Source organism: Thunnus albacares, chromosome 14 (assembly GCF_914725855.1).
Source record: "Thunnus albacares chromosome 14, fThuAlb1.1, whole genome shotgun sequence".
In the NCBI taxonomy this organism is placed as follows: domain Eukaryota; kingdom Metazoa; phylum Chordata; class Actinopteri; order Scombriformes; family Scombridae; genus Thunnus; species Thunnus albacares.
Window position 1 is genome coordinate 11,633,620 of NC_058119.1, and position 17,563 is coordinate 11,651,182.

Genomic DNA, 17,563 nt, shown 5'->3' on the forward strand with positions numbered 1-17,563 from the left:
AGTTTTGGTTTGAACAGTTTAATATGTGATATTGTGTTAGTGAACACCTGCCCTGATGAAGTGTCCTTGAGTGAGACTCTGCCAACTGCAATGAAGAATTTCCATATGGAGATCAGTAACATATCACACATTACACATCATCACATTAGAAAGCTGCTTGAGCAGCTGATGAAGAGCTGTGACACTCGGGTGGACTCTCTTGAGGAACCATCTGTTTGCTGCGAAGGTTTAAATCCAACTAAGCCTACACCTTTGTGCTTTTACTGCTGTTCATCCCCAGTATCTGAGAATCAAATCAAATCTCCATGTAGAATGTAGAGCCGTTGATCTAACAAGTACCACTTTCCGCTCCTCTTGTCTCTACTAACACCCTTGTAGGGATGAACTGTACGTGTCAAGTGATGCTTCAGTGTCAAGTGCTGAATCTGATCCTTGGTCAGAATATCGCTAGACTTTAGGGTAGAATATCCACTGTGAGGTTGAGAGTTTGTGACTTCAATTTAAAGTCTAGTAATAGCTTAGTGCTAAAAGTTAATTTAGCCAGACGATTATGGCGGCGCCTTATCTGATGGGGCGCACAGTTTATCTAAAGAGATAAAAAAAAAAAACTAACATGGTGTCTAGATAGGTGTCTTCAATTTTACACAAGATAGCTCAGAATGTTTAAAAGCAATACATAGAGTGATCTAAATATGTCTTCAAACTTAGATTTTTAGTTCATTTCATAGTTGTTTTTTATTTCATTTGACCAAATTGAGTGTAAATAAATGTAATATTTAAAGTTTTCAGACAGCAAGCCTTGTTGATAGCCTGTCCAGGGATTTACAGCCACTAGCTGTATTTTCTATGTGTACAACCCACCCTAAACTTTGTAGTGTGAATGTGACACATCCTCTGGAGTGCTTATAATCTTTAGCATGTACTAAACATGTAATACATGAATGGATTCAATGGTAAAACAAACACCAAATTATTCCCTAAATTATAGAAAAACAGACATGAACCAGGTCAAACAAACAAACAAAAAACAGGCCGGTAAAGCTTGAAAATGAGTGCAGGATGACACACACACACACACACACACACACACACACACACACACACACAAAATCACCATACCTGCATATTTCTCTGATACATTTTGTCATAGACTGGTTTAAGTTCACTTAGGTAATATTTTATTCATTAGATTTTTCAAAACTAGTTTTTTATAATTATTTTTTTTTACTTGGAGTACAAGAAGAGTTACAATTTAACATAAAACACTCAAGAAGAAATAAAAGAGGAGCAAACAAAGAGAATTTATGATCAGCATTTATAGTTCATGGTCATTTTCCTCATACTCATTCCAAGTACAGGTCTCTGGAAAGCAGAATTGACTGACAGAATGACAGAACAAACACAGAACAGTTGAAATGGAGACTTATTTGAGTTATTCTCCTCAGGTTTCTCATCAGCCCAAGCACACATCGGACAATCTTATAATACCACTTGGAAACACACACAGCAGGTAAATTTATCTTAATCATCATCATCATCATCATCATCATCATCCATCATCCTTATCACTCATATTCTTGGTCTTCATTCTCACTCATGTTAAGTGAGGATTGAGGAGGAAGGCAGTGATTCTACCAGTATCCTTAAGAGAGAGCCACACAGGTTGTCATGCCATGCCTCTCCGCATTCATGTGCAGTTTTTGGGACAGGTTAGGCTGCTACTGGTCTGGGATCATCTATCTCAGGTTGGCATTTGTATAAAAACTATATAGGAACACATGTAAAAACAGGGAAGAATCAAATAATCCAATTGAAAAAAAAAATAATGCAGATGTCTTCATAAAATTTCTATGTCTAGCAACACTTAATAACACTTATGTCTTCTTTTTTGTCCTTTTTTTATAGTTTTATTCCAAAAATGGTTGAGGAGCAGTTATAGTTTGCATCATCTATACAACAGGCTATAAAACACCACTTTGTCACAGTCCAGAAAGCACATATAGATGTGGTTGTACTGTATATAAACATATGTACTGTAATAAGATAATTTTGCGTGCATGGCTCCCGAATGATCACTTTTGAGACATCCCCCGAATTCTGAGGGAACTCTCTCCTTTGAGTTCACACGATGTGAAAACGAAGGCCTCCAGATTTCTTACTGGCACAATGGACATTTTCTTCTTTTTTAAAACGTAAGTCTTTCAAGAGAAACTGCAGTCCGTTATCATATTTGCACTGCAGCAGCTCAGTCAGCCAGATATTAGTCCTTACCGGCCATCACTGCCTCTTCAGTGAGTGCTTTGGCTGATTCCGCAGACATCCATCAGGGATAATTTTTTTCTCTATGAATTCACCGTCACCCGATTTTTTTTTTCTCTTCATCTCTCCACAGTAAATGTTTGGCGTATTTATGTATGTATTTATTTATGCATTGTGTCATTTTCTCTAGAAAAAAAGTCCCAGCAACACAAACACAGGCAATGTAAATGAACACATTGAGTTTGTAATGCTGAATCTTCCTTTGCAAAGTGCATCTGTGCTCCTCTGTTTACCAGAAACAAGGGAGTCCGATCACATTATCCTTCCCAAGGAAACAAGTCACAGATGGGTTTATGTTTGGTTGACATGTAAGATATGTATTCAGTTCGTTTTCAACTGGTTGCCAAAGATGTTTATCCATCAGTCTCTGGACCGTACATCTTGTAGTCATTAAAACTGTCTTGAGTGCTTGAGTCTAAAGAAAGGTATTTTTTTCATTCCTCATATTTACTTTTCAGAGCATTGTCTTATCGGAAAAAACGACTAAATAAGGTTCATCTTTGTTATTATACTGTACACACGATGTCCTGATTTGTCTTTTCGATAAATGTTTAAAGTGGCCCAGCAGAGACCAAAGCTTTGATAATCACACGTAGTACTCCTTGTCCTTGTTCTTCTTGTTCTTGCTTGAGGTCTTTGCGGTGTTGACTGGTTTCTCTTTGACAACAGTGCCGTTGGACTGTGCCGAGTTGCTGATGTAGTTGCGACTCTCGTCTACATGGTACGAACCCTCGTCTCTATTCCGGTATTTGTACATAGCGTAAAGCAAGATGAGAATACAAAGTGCCGCCGCTGCTACGATGCCAACCACCATCCCTGTAGTGCTGCTGGACTCCCGGAAGACCTCTGATGTACCTGGGTCACCCTTCGGTCCAGCACCAGTAGGATTGGCTGCAAGGAAGACAAAGGTATGATTACCACAAACGTACTCTATTCACTGTGTTTTACAGTTCATCATCATTACCAGATCGATGGTAGTGAATGGGTGCATTTCTCCTAGCGGCATGTGTGGATCAGTGTTGAATAATAGCACAGACATCATGACTCACGGTTGCTGAAGCCAAAAGTAGATATAGAATTGGTTTTCCCACCTAATAGAACAGCATGCAGATTACAAAGTAATCTATGAAATCTATGAAAATGAAGAATCTGAATCTTAAAGAATTTAACAATCCCATTGCTATGCCAGCTAAAACTGTCAAAAATGACCCAAACATTTAAATGAGACACAAATACCCCATGTAGATTTTCTTATAAAACTCTTAAAGACTATATTTTATATCCTTTGGCAGTCAGAAAACCTTACATTACTGTAGAAATTATATGGAAATGCTACACAGTCATTCCTGCACCACCCTCACTTTCGATAAATGTATGAGCTGGACATTTTTGTCAACTTAAGTACATGTCATTTCACCTGTCTAATCTACTGCCCACTGGCATTTTAATTCCTGCAGAACATTATTCTGATGACAGTCACTGAACTGTACATGGGAGTGTGAAGAAGGTGAGAGGCTGTACTGTAGGATGGAGAGATTTGCTTAATTCAGAAACAAAAAACCGACAAGAATTCGATTCATACGAGAAACACAGTTTAAAGCTCACAGCTCATTACGTGTTTAACAGCACAGTCATGAATGAGCAGAACGCATTCCCAACAGTCACTATACATTCACGCAGCATGACTGTACCACATAGTCACTGAAAATAAATATTTCAGGCAAGACAATTCTTCAATTGACTCAGCAGATTTTGCCAAAGGCTGTCCCCACTTCTGTTTTGAAATCCTGCCATTCAATGGAGCATATTCTGAAAACACGTCAGCCCCCTGATATTATTCAGTCCTCCTGGCACATCTCACTGTGTGTTTTTGTAGCAGTCATCATTTCTGCTTAAGCCGCCTTTGTTGCGTTTGTGAAATCCAAACACTCAACACTAACAATTGGAAATGAAAGCAATCTGTTTCCACTGGATCGGGGCAAAAAAAAAAAAAAAAAAAAAAAAAGAAAATATTTGAGGGATTTACAGCTGGGTTCAGATCATACTTATGTCGATGTGAAGATGTTAAGCTTTGATTTGCATTTGCGCTGGACAAACTAACAATAACAACAGAAACATAAATAGCTGTGCTGAGATGTAGGTCTGACTTATTTTCTCTGTGTTGACTGCACAGTCATGTTAAAAGTATTTTAACAAGCTTTGCAGAATTTCACTGATCTGCTGCTCCGTGTCCTTGGCCAAAGAGTTGCTGAAACACTCTTATAGTGTAACGGCTGGTGAGAATATAGTGCAGCAATGGTGATCCAGCACTAAGAAGTAATACATGGAGCACTTTTTTATTCCCCAGCACATACTGTAGAGTGCCAGTTTAATAAAAAATCATTGTTATTGACACTTTGTGGAATTCATAAAAAGGGAAGATGAGATCATGAACAGAATCTAATGACATATACATTAATAGTAACTATGATATTCATCTGAATATTCATCAATATTTATGCGATCAAGTCATTTGTCATCAAACTAATTAGATTTTACTTCTACAATGACAGCTATCTATATTTTTTTATATTTTAACATGAATATTTGACATTTATTGAAATCCATTCCTCACGTTCCGTCCCTTATGTCCCATTTTGCTGCCCCACTTTTCTGACTACTTTTTTAGAAAGCATTTTTCATTTTAGAAAATAATTGCATCCTTCAGCTTTGATATTGAACCGGCTCAAAAAAATCCCTCTAAAACAGAAACCACAACATTGTCTCTTTATAATTTCAATCCTTTGATCTTCAGCAGTCAGCGTAATATTTCCACATGAGTAACTGTCTTCCTAAACTTGAACTCAGTATCCATAGTGGAGAATAAACTCTCTTACATCAAAAGGAAATGACATGGAAAACAAAATTTTGCTACAATTGAAGTTCGTCATAATCACCTTTTTCTTCATCTCATCACATCCTTATTTTACAGTATGACAAACTAACTTCTGTGAGTGTTGTATAAAAAGGTTGTTTCTTCTCGGTCCGTGAAGGACAGGCAGAATTAATGAGATGACACAGCATATCCCATCCTACATACTACTTTTGTGGCAATTTTTCAATGTCGAACAAGCACAAAATAAATGCGAGACAGTTCTTCAGGATTTGTTGGTGAAGGTGTGCCTGTCCTTCAGATTCCAGTGAATATAACATATAGTTATTGCAATGCCAATTTAAAGGACCATACAGGTGATTTTACACGTTTTGTCTTATTTACTACAAATCACATACTTTACATTACAGCTAACAATTTCTCTTATCTACAACATAATTTATAATATAATTAGCAAACTCTTGAAACTTAAAACTACCACAGTGAACATAAAGACTGCATTTATTAACTGTGGCAACATTACATTATTTCTGCTTGTTTGTGCAGTTAATGCAGTTAAATCAATAGATAACACCACTTTGGCAAATATTAATGAAGACTTGATGTGTACTGTGTTGGATTAGACAATTCCAGTTTCAGGAGTCTGCCATTTCATTTTTGTGCCATATGGAAATTAATAGAAAACAATGGCTGCCTGGATGTGTTTTTTAGCAGGATACCAAAAATACATTTAAAAACAGTCGACAAAAATGTTAAGTATTAGTGATTTGTAGTTAAGAAGCTAAAACGTACCAACAAACAATTTGCAGACATTACAAACACTCCATTTACACTATAATGAGCTTTAAATGTTCAATATCACTAACTACTATGTCCCATTCTGCTGCCCCACTTTTCTGACAACTTTTTTAGAAGGTGTTTTGGTTTTAAAAAATAATTGCATTCTTCAGCTTTGATATCAAACCAGCTTTAAAAAATCCCTCTAAAACAGAAACTAGTAAGTGTATGACGGTACACTTTTGGGGATCATTTCTGCTAGTGAATAGGGAAGTGATTGCACATCAACACACCCAATTCATATTTTGAATGCTGTCCAAGTCATAATACAGCCTTCCTTATGTGTCTGAGAGCTCTCCTCACTCTTCTTTCTTTTGTCTCTCACTCGGTGTCGATGACCTTGGAGATAAAGCACTTTTTGATTGCATTCATCTCTCTTCTTGAGCGACAGTTTAATGTTCAAACAAAAATTGCTTTGAATGGTGTAATATGGGCTAATGACCCACACAGATGGCACATGTGTCTATTTTAGGTAGATCTTGTTCATGCCAACATAAAAGGGCATGAAAACTGTAAAGGGCAAAAGTTCTTTAAGCTGCCTGCCGTTCATTGACATGTTTTCCACCATGGTTAGACTGATCAGTGGTCCAAGTAAGCTTCCAATGCCAGCAGACATTCAAGGACAAGCGGAGAGTACCACTGGGGGATTGAGTGTGACTGAGCGTTGCAACAGATTAGCTCTGCTTGTGACAAGCCCACTTATCCTTGCAGACAGGTGTGAAGAATGCTCTCGCCTTGTGGGCAAAAGCCACTGGTTGACACGGCTCTTCCCCAGCATTGTGCGGGCATTAACGGTGAGTTACTTTCATATTTGCTATCTATCCTTTGTTCGGGGTCAAAAAGTTGAAAGTGTAGATAACATAGCAGGTTGATGGAGGAGAGAGCTCTCGATGTGGCACTTGAGGGTTGTATATGAGACCTTTGCTGTCTCCTACAGCGAGGCGACAGTTGGAAAAGTCAAAATGTTAAATAAGTAAGCGACGTGATCCATTCATTTAATTTTACATGTAACTTACACGCACAGAAAGATATCTGCAGAAACTCTAATCTTTCCCTGCCAAATCCAATTTAATATCTTAACAAAGAAAGCTGGGTAGTGACCACTACTTAAAGGATTAACACTACATTTAGCACAGTGCTGACACAGCCATGTTTTGTTCAAAAAGATTAGCATTCATTACAGCTCATTAGCTTGCATTTAGTCCCAGCAGTGTCTATCAAACAGCAACCTGATGGCAGGCAGGGATCTTCCATAGTCCCTTAGATTAATTGATACAGCTGATGATGCGGCTCATTTGTTACCCGTGTGCCTGGCTGTGCACCTTGGACTTTCTTTCCCTCAAGTTGGGCAAAGTGATATGGCAGACACGAGGCCTTCAAGAAGGCTTCATAAGACTTCAGTCAAAATGCATCTGCCTGTCTGTTCATTAGCACTCCATCACCTCAGATTGAAGGCACATAAACTGAGAAAGAAATAGCGCCTGAAACAAGTGTTTAAAATGATGGCTGCTCTTATACGCTCTACTCGAGCGTACCCAAGGGTAAAATTAGACGTGAGGAAAATGACCTTAAAGTGGCACCTAGCTTCATGGTAGCATAGCGGGGGTGCAGCGATAGAGGTAAACTCAGGGGGGTTAACTTTTGAAGGATTGCACTTGTGTAAAAGCTGGCGGAATAACTTTCTCCTCTCTGTCTCATCCCAGAGCGAGACTTGAATTACAGTATCACATCCAGACCATCATAAAGTCCTTGCTGTTTTATTCACAAGGACAACAGTTAATGTTTCAGTCATTTCGTTACAAATCATTTCCCTTCACCAAGCCTTGCTGATATTCCTGTTGTAGAGATGCACAAGGAAAACCGTAAACAAAGAAGCATGGATGATCACATACATGACCCTCATCCATAATATTAGTGAGGAAAATGAAAATAGCCTGGCCAAGAATTACCTTCGCCATACACAGAGGCACTGAAGAGTGCAATGACATGAACACTGAGATTGGTTTGGCTTCAATGTTCTGGTAACTGCAGGGTTTGTTTGATAGCATCTTTCCTCTTAACTCTTCCTGGATTCTTTAGTATGGCTAAACGGGCTCGCCTCTCAGAGATATTAGCACTCGTGCAATGGAACTTGTCATTTAAAAGCCTGTGAAATGCCTGATGTGATTCCCCTTCTTTTTGCCTGACTTGCTTTTGCCATGTGCTCTCAAGGAGAGGAATGGGATCAGAGATTCCACGCTGTCAAGCGGGATTTGAATAAATGGTCCTCTTCAAAGACTATTTTTCCTCATTTGTCTCTAGCGAGAGGGTTCATTTGTTTGGTAATTTGTAACAGGGTGAGCAGGTTGACGGGGCCATGGATGAAGGAAAACACGGAGAGTGGAGCTGGGGGGGGTTACTTCAGGTGCGTGTGAGGCTTGTTGAGAGGTAATGGAGCAACCAGGACTACTTAGGATATATTGAATGGACAGACTGGGCTTGACCTTTCATTAACTGATGGTAGTAATGGGTTTAAAGAGTTTTGTAGAGTACGCATGGACGATGCTTTTTCATAAATGGATGCACTACAGCAATGCTGTGTTTATGTATCAGCCAAAGTAATTCAGTGTTATTTTTAGCATGATGGGTAATTAAAGGAAATTTTGTGTGCAACAGTTGATAAACATGGGCCGTGCACCGTGCATCTTTAAGAGCTTAAGGAGGTGTGGCTGTGGGAAGCCTTCAGAGCGACCCGGGCTTAGTTGGCATGCTCAGTGACACATTGCTGTTATTCAGCCAGATTAGTGTTATACCATCTTCTTACTTCACATATCCAGTCGTAATCACAAGCTGTCAGAGCCGTCATATAGTTGGGGATCAGTCTGCAGACAGGTCACTGTATCAACTGCAGCAGAGCCAAAACACTTATTAAATCCCTCTTCCCTCTATAATTATCCGAGTGTCCTCGAGAAGTGATGCAAGCCATCCTGTACTTGTGACATGCTGGCAGAATGCCTGATGACAGCATGCATGTGTGAGTCTGGAGTGGCTCCGCACATGCTGATGGTGGATGATGAACAGAGAGCTGAGTGAGCATGAAATGAGGTTCGAGTGAGAATTACTAAAAGGTGTTTGATTTAGCCCAGTAACAGGTATGCTGCAGTTTAAGCCTTTGCCCTGAGGGGTTCCTCTAAAAGAGGCGAGATGAAAGAAGAGGGCTAAGCTTACTCAGCATAAACGCCACAAGTCTGGAGTTCATCTCTTGTTTAGATTCTTAAAGAGTCTTATGCTTAGGTTACACTTTCCTATGGTCTATAAACAGGAGCTTCAAGACTGCATAAAAGCTGAAGTCTGCTGCAAATACTTACCCAGATCTACACTACAGACTCGCACTGTGTGATTCTGAAACATTTTTGACACAATTTGTTCTGCAAACTGTCTATGACATATGAAGGCACTCTGTTATTCCAATATGTCTGCTTGAAATTCTCAAAACCTTATTTTAGGAATCATATTAGTGGCTCTATCATAGAAATTGTGATCACTAATGTTTTTTTTGTGCTCATTAACCTTCCCTTGCAAATGCACGACCTTGCATTGCAGCCTATGGTTTGGTTTTAGCACACAGAAGTATATCATTTACTGGAGACTAGTCCACATTCACAACATAATGGTCAACATTATATGATACACATTTTTACTTCTCTTGCTCAGGAAATAACAGTATTGTAAGCGCACAGATCAAAGGTCTTTCTTCCTGTTGCTACAGGGAGAAATCAATAGAGAGTTAACATTTCAGTGTATTTTCCAAAAGCATTTTACTGATTGGTCAACTGTGAATTGTTGGCTAATATTTCCAAGCCCTAACTGACTTATATTATTACCGTAACGGACCTTTGGTTGGGTGTCTTTTCTTTACTTGGGTATGCAAAATCTTTCATGCCCTACTTAGACTTATAAACAGACACATTGTGTTAGCATCAATGTCAGCAAACCAAAAAGATGTGTGGTAGAAAAATAAAAAATAATTGAAAATATAAATATGGTGGGATCAGTAAAGAGAAAGACTGACAGTGAGTGTGAAATCCTGTTTTCTTTGAGAACACACTTCATTTAAAATAGGATGTAGAAAGAAGACTTGGAAGGCATAATCCTCACTGAAAGAGTGTGGGAAAACAAAAATGGCAAAATTCCATAAGATTGTCTGCATGAATTGGCATACCATGCAAATAATAGCAATATTTATTTTGCAAAAGAGCATGCGTGAGGCTTGAAGGTCATCGCTGTTGCTTCAGACATGTTTAGTTTGACGGGCATGAGCTCTGATCACATTCAATAGGCATCTAGTCTTGGGAAGGATTTTTCATTTGTTAAACCATCTCCGCTAGCGGCAGTCTGTTGGCATGCAAGGTGCATGCCACTGTGTTCAGCAAAGGAAGGAATGAACACGCAGTGAGTTCCAGCTGGGTATGATTGAATAACCTATTAAATGTGGGCAGTGACCTCTTAAGCCAGCACAGTGCTCTTAATGTTTCATTAATCTCACAGCTACTTTTAAAACAATAATTTACCCTAATTTTTTTCACTCCTGGCTGGGTGCATCCTCGTCATTGCCATGGGGTTAAAGAGAGTATTCATTTGTGGTTTGATTTATTGGTTTACTCTATGTATTGTTTTCCTACCCATAAATTAAATCTATTAAAACAAATGTCAAACACATTAGTAGCTGCTAATGTCACAGCATAATGCTTGAGGATAGAAAGAGGTTAGAGAGCATGGAGAGAAGAGGAAACTAGAGATGATTAACCTTAACCTGCCTATGGGCAATTCACAGTAAAGAGCTGCTGGAGCTAAGAATAAAGACACAGAGATTATTTGTGAAATGTAGAAGGGTGCGTATACCAGAACTTACACTGAGGCTGCAGGCTGGTACTTGTATTTGACAAGGAGCCCATTTCTTTCATACAAATCATATTTCACATGACTGCTTGTTACATAATTAATATGGTGGAGAAGGTAAGGGTGTAAAAATATAAAAGATAAACACCCTGCCAATGCTTCAATGCTACGTTTGGAGATATTCTACTTCTGTGCACTCCATGTAGAAATATATTGAAAAAAAAAGAAGAAAAAAATACATGAGAGGCTGAGATCAGAGAATTTAAGTTCAGAGAAGAGACATTGTGTATTCTGAAATCAAGAGCAAGAAAAACTTTCTTTAACATTACTTTTTTCAGCATCGTGTACGATGTGTTTTTTTCTCCCATATCAATTAAGAGAGTATCATTTTGACCTGGTACACTGAGTTTTCCTTTTAAAGACAGAAAAATATGTGCATTACAACAATAAATTATCATCGGTTATCATCAAAACATCAGTTTGAATAAAAGTTCAGAACACTTTCTTTTATATCCTGGTCATTTCACTGCCTATGTTGTGCATCCTCGATGTATAAAAAGATTAATGTCCCATTTTATATTTTGAGAATTCAGTCAATACTCTTTTCCATAAATTCTTAACGGAGTGAAACAATAACAATAATATATGCTTATTATCTAATTCAAATTCTGGGTAAACATTGTTACAAGTAATAAACTTCTACCCAAGACTCAGTGCTCTGAATGATCTAATGGTCAACATTAAATATTAGATTTCTTTATTTATTGTGTTTTCCTCTCAGAATATTTTACTCTAATATTTTTTAGGAATGTATAATCTGACTAATTTGAGCCAATATGGAGGACTAGCAGCAAAGTGAAAAAAAAGAAAAGCTCTGAGGAGAAAAACCAAATGATGAGGAACAAAGGCAGTTGCAGGATGTAACCTTGGATATGGGTCGCCGTGCAGCAGCTGCCCTCCATCAACGGCCTGCATGACGCCAATGAAATGAAGCAGGTAGGTAAGAGACATCCGTTCCATCTGACCCCATGCAGCTCGGCAACAACCTGTTCCATTAACTTCCACCATGAAAACTGAGGGTTGGCACTTGAAAATCAGCGCCGGCCGCCATCTCGACAGGCTGTTCACCAGGCTATTTTCACACAAGCGAGCCCACAACTTTATTTTCTCCAGATGATTGGCCAACACTTCATCATGGCCTTTCAATGAACAATCATATTTTTTTTGTGTGGAAAATGCCGTCCTCTTTCAGGCTAAATGTCAGAATTTATACAGTATTTCTATAACATCAGAATTGCCCTTTAAGGCACATTAGGTCATTATGCAGGATATCTGCATATCTTTTGTTACTTTTCAGTCTAAGAACTTGAGGTGAGATCACATGGAAGCTAAAGCACTTTGCATATTTTATTTTGCTAAACTCGTAAAAAATCTTCAACAATTTCCACAACAGGCATCACAAAGAATGGTAGTCAGTGATATTCAGCTGTCAGGGCCCTGCTGCTGAGTGTATGCACACTCCCCGAACCAGCCTCCCATTACAGATCAGATGTGTTGCAGCATCATGGGTCTGTGTATTCCTCTGTGGTTTCCTGAACCAGGGGGGAGGATTCAATTTGCTGCAGTATGATCTAATCTGAGTCCTGCCGGGTGATAAGCTCTGCTGGTGTAGCTGGCTTTCCATGGTTTCCGGAGGTAAGAGAAATAAAGCATGGCAATAAGTAGGTTTACTCGATTGATGTCACTCAATGGCTGATAGGGACTGCTGTGGGACGAGACTCGCGCTGATATACAGGATGATCTAGAGCTGACCTTGGGCCATAGATAGCTCGCATAATAGTCAGGTTCAAAGCTCACCTCTTGGGATCACTTATGCACCAACATTATCCTCCTGTATACATGTGCTGCGAAGCCCGAGGTATCAAAAGTGTGAGCATCTGGCCTCTGCGTTTGAGTTCACAGACAGAACAGACTGTCAAGGTGTTGCTTGAAAAATGATATATTCTCGTCATTAAAAGGAGTTGGCTAAACAGTAATATGAGAAAGTAGCCCTTTATCAGCAGTGGATCTAGTTCTTTATGCACAGCAACACCGTCTGAGATGTGGTGAGTGCTTGGCAGAGCGTGTGAATTGTTCTGAATGTAGATATTAATAAGGATACGGTGTTAGACAGCTGCCACCCTGGGAGCCCGCAGCTCTGGTGTCAAATCCCCTTCAGTGATCACAGAGGGAGAGGGATACTCTGCTCTGGGAATGTGCGTCCCTGAGCATCACACAGTTCGCGACTGATGTTTTGGCAGATGCCCTTGTCAAAAAATATCATAATGCAAGCTGCTAGTGTGAATCAGTGCACAGAACAATCTCCTGTGTATGGTATTTGACAGAGGTAGCAGATGTACATTGGAAGTACCTATTGTGATGTTGCCTGATGGGAATATCACTCTAATACCCAAGATGAGAGCCAGAGTTATAGATAGAGAGTAACTGTGGCGAAAGCTAATGTTGCTAGAAGAAGGCCAGAGTAACAGGAAGAGAGACAGACTAGAAAGTTGATAGTCTTTGCTGTGGGGCAGACATTAATTTAGTGGAGGTTTTATGACCACATACTGATCGATAGCACATCTAGATGGAGTGGGGGGCCTTGGGTCTGGACTTAATTGTTCTCTGTGCTTCTCATCACTTCAGAATGCATTTAAAAATCCTTCTATTCATAGGCGGGCACTCGGGTTAAGACTTAATTGCCTTCCATGTGTGGAAAGGTAAGAGATTAAAAGTTTGGCGGCAGTGTAGGGAACAAACAGATTTACAATCCTAATTTGTCAGAGTGAAGCTGTGTCTTGAGACATTTTGCAATGAAAGAAGTGCTTCTTTGTTGTATATTTATCAGGGTGCTAGAACATGCAGTTAAAATTAAATATTTTTTTATTGTTTTATTAAGAGCACTATGTGCTGAGCACTATGTGCTGCAATCATAAACTCCAAGGGATGCTATGTGCAGCTATCATGAACAACAGCACGTGAGAAACAACAGGACGAACTCCTACTGCTTCCTGTAGAATTTAATTAACAACAGTGGGGACCCTCTACACACTTGTGTAAAACATCAACCTTCACACTCTACACTCTTTTTGATATCATGTGCTGGAGTCGTGTGGGTCTGATAATTACAACTGTATGTTCTGTCTTTCTGAGAAGTCCCCTGTTTACATATTAACAAATGCCATGAGCTGATGATGACGAATAGGTGCACAATTAAAACATGGTGAAGCAGCTGCATTAACACATACAAAACACTGTGAGCAGTGTGGAGTTTTAGTTATGCATGATTTCTCAGAGAAACAGTTCTGTGGCAATGCTCGGCTGAGTTCAGTCACAATGGATGGAAGCCAAAGAACAATAATTATTAATGGAATTTCAGTCCAGTCAAGAGTCTACAGCCACGATAGTAGCTCTGTGAGGATTTACTTATTCACAGCAGTCCTATGAGCTAAACGCTAATGTCAGCATGTAACTGCTCACAATGACATGCTGATGTTAAGCATATATAATGTTTAACATACTCACCATCTTAGTTTATAGTGTAAACATTTGCACACATTTGCTAATTAGCACTAAACAAAGTACTGTACAGCTGAGGCTGATGGGAATGTCATTAGTTTTGTAGGTATTTAGCAAATACTGGAAAAATTAACATTTTGACCTGATGGTCAAATTCATCTTGAGAGAGATGTGACTCTATCCAGTAGTTGACATTTCAATCAAAACCACAGATGTCAAGCTCATGGTGGCACTAGAGGGAAATGTATAATCAGTAAGATTCATTATCATTTACCAATTTCATGGTAATTCATCAATAATTCAATAGTTTTTGAGATATTTCAGTCTGGGCCAAAGGGATGGACCACCCAACATTTCCATTAAAAAAATAATAAATAAATTGTTAAAAAAAAAGCAGGGCAGGCAAACAATCAGCTTTGCTGAAAAAAAATGCTGTTTATCACATGAAAGGGGACATATTATGCTCATTCCTAGCTCTTTTTATTCTGGGACTCCACTAGAGTAGTTTTGCGTGATTCACAGTTCAAAAAACTCCTTATTTATCTTATCTGGCCCATTATGCAGCCCCTCAGTTCAGCCTCTGTCTCTTAAAAGGCCCCCCTCTCGATGTGCCCACCCTGTTCTGATTGGCAAGCTTTCTGGAAGCCTGCTGAGGGGCAGCACATATCAGTCTCATATTAAGTTAGTGCTGATGAAAACTCAAAATTTCCTGCTTTACTGCTTCAAATTAAAAGCTTTTAAATGACTAAATAACAGGCCACTTTTATTGTGAAGAATTTACAGGAAATTAAACATGTTCCTCACCAAATTAGTAGAGCTTCGTTAATGGCGCTAAATAACCGGTTGACACAACAACATATGGAGATATTTGGAGCTCTTTGTTCAGTGGATCAGTTAGAAATAATGCAGGAAGGAATAATACAAGCAGAAACAGTCACAGAGATGATGATGTTTGATGAAGAGCTGGAGATGACCAGCACACCTCCAACAGGTAAACAATTTATTTCACTTTGCTGTACTGTGTAATAATGGAAAAACACTCAGCGTGCCAGCTCAACTCGAGTCATGGCTCGGCGTGACTACCCCCACAACAATGGAAAAATGCCATCATGCAGGGCTATTCAATTACAAAATCAATTGGGCCAGATTTTAAAACCAGGAAATGTAGATGGGCCAAACATTTTCAGCAACCTATTTAAAAACCTTTTTTTTTTAGCTTTTGGTAATGAGACATTTTAAACAAGTCCAAATCAATGTAGTAAAAAAATAGCAATGTTTATTGTTTCACTTTTGAAAAAAAAATTTTTTGGTCTCATATCTGACCCACGCACATCACAAAGTGCAGGAGCAGAATAAAAAAGAACTAATGTTATCAATGCATACAATCATAACAATCATAACAAGTGGCAATAACAGTAGCCAATAACACACTATCTCTCTTTACCAGTATCTCCATGTACGTCCACTAAAAGTGCTTGTTTTTGCCACTGACAGGCTCACATTGTTATTATTAGTGTCTGACAACTTTATGGAAAGGACCACATAGAGAAATAAAATGTTTTTCTTTACCTTTTGCTTGATCCAGTCTGTTTGTTATTGTGTCTGGCCAAGTTTTGCTCAAGGAGAAGTCTCACTCGGAGTTAAGTTGTTGCAGAAAGACGGCTAAATAATCAGCCAAATATTCAGCCATGACTTTGAAAATCTTTTAGGTAACACTAAGTTACACTTTCTGTACTCCAACACAGCAAACTCTTCCTCCTCTCTCCAACTCTCACTCACCCTTCCACTGTTGTCTTCCTGCAACAATTCAACTCTTCTCCTTCACCCACTTGCTCATGCGCAACTCTCATTCCCGGTTGACTCCGATCCTGTAATGCTGGTTTTGTTTTCTGACTGCTTTCGGATTTTAGACCATGGCCACAGTGCAGGAACTATTTAGGCTACACAATAACAATGCTATTTTATAAAATAATATTACAATTAAAATATTAAAATTGCTATTAAAGTAGCCTATTTAATTCAAGCTTGCTAGGCCACTTGGAGGATGCTTCTGGGCCAGATGTGGCTCGTGGGCCGCCAATTGAATATGCTGCCCATAATGTTAGCGGAACAAAACGGTGAACTTGCGCGCTGTGCCTGGAGATGACCATATAAAGAAATCCATCACGAGCAAACGTAGGCTCGGGTGGAAAAAAACTTTGGAAACCGAGTGTTCAGAGCAGTCTGAAGCTGGTGCTTTTTGCTCACAGCGATTACTTCTACATACATTTACCTCGTTGACATTTGACACTTTGGCCACATTTAATATGAACATTCGACACTGTAACATTATATATATGACTGAAAATAAGGAAAAGCATAATAGGTCCCCTTTAAGCTATCATAATTAAAATGTTTGCCAAACTGACCTTCCATGTTCCGGTTGTCCATAGTAGCCTAAAGCTATTAAAATAAATGTTGCCAAAACTACATTAAAGGCCCCATGAAATTAAAAATACATTTTCCCAGCTTTAATCCTGTGTTCCTGTGTTAATTGTTCATTTATCTCTTGTTATGCGCCAAATATATGTCAAAAAATCAGTATCAAAGTATTTTTACATCAAAATCCCTGTCTTTTCTCTTCCTGTAAAACGATTTCAAATGTTTGGTGACTCATCCTGCACTCAGGGGCGTCTACAAAAGTTCTTCCAATCAAATGTGACCACACTGGTCACATAAAACCGCACTTCACCGTTTGTGGGTCTAGTAGCTAACAGAGCAATATGCAGAGAGACAGGAAGAGATGTGTGTTTGCCTGCCCACTTTTTAGCTAGACAATCAAATACAAAGGATTTGACTTATAAACACTTGTTGTAACTGTACATTGATCAAATATTATGTTTCACTGGGAAATTCTTCACAGTACAGAAGCTAAAGCAGCTCTATCTTCTGTTTCATGGAGCCTTTAAAAGACCATGAATACTATGGTCATAACTGAAAATAAATAAAAGTCATTGCCTTCTATAAGTTTTATTACATTTATATTTTATGTTACTACACATTAAATTAGAACCAGTGAAACCATGCTCTATTGCAGACTTCCCAGACAGACTTAATGGA

At 38.9% G+C, this 17,563-nt stretch overlaps 1 protein-coding gene across 11 annotated transcripts in view; it reads right to left on the minus strand.

Annotated features, from left to right (window-relative positions):
• Window positions 1–1,062: 1,062 nt before the first annotated feature.
• The window catches only part of LOC122996819 (neurexin-1a-like), a 269,296-nt gene continuing 252,795 nt past the window's right edge, over window positions 1,063–17,563 (minus strand). For 4 of the 11 annotated variants that reach the window (XM_044372532.1, XM_044372530.1, XM_044372527.1 and 1 more), the window contains one exon: window positions 1,063–3,210. In XM_044372532.1, the coding sequence (XP_044228467.1) occupies window positions 2,906–3,210 (305 nt within the window). In that variant the 3' untranslated portion in view covers window positions 1,063–2,905. The remainder of the gene's footprint in view (window positions 3,211–17,563) is intronic. The other 7 variants (XM_044372529.1, XM_044372528.1, XM_044372538.1 and 4 more) reach the window with 4 other exon arrangements.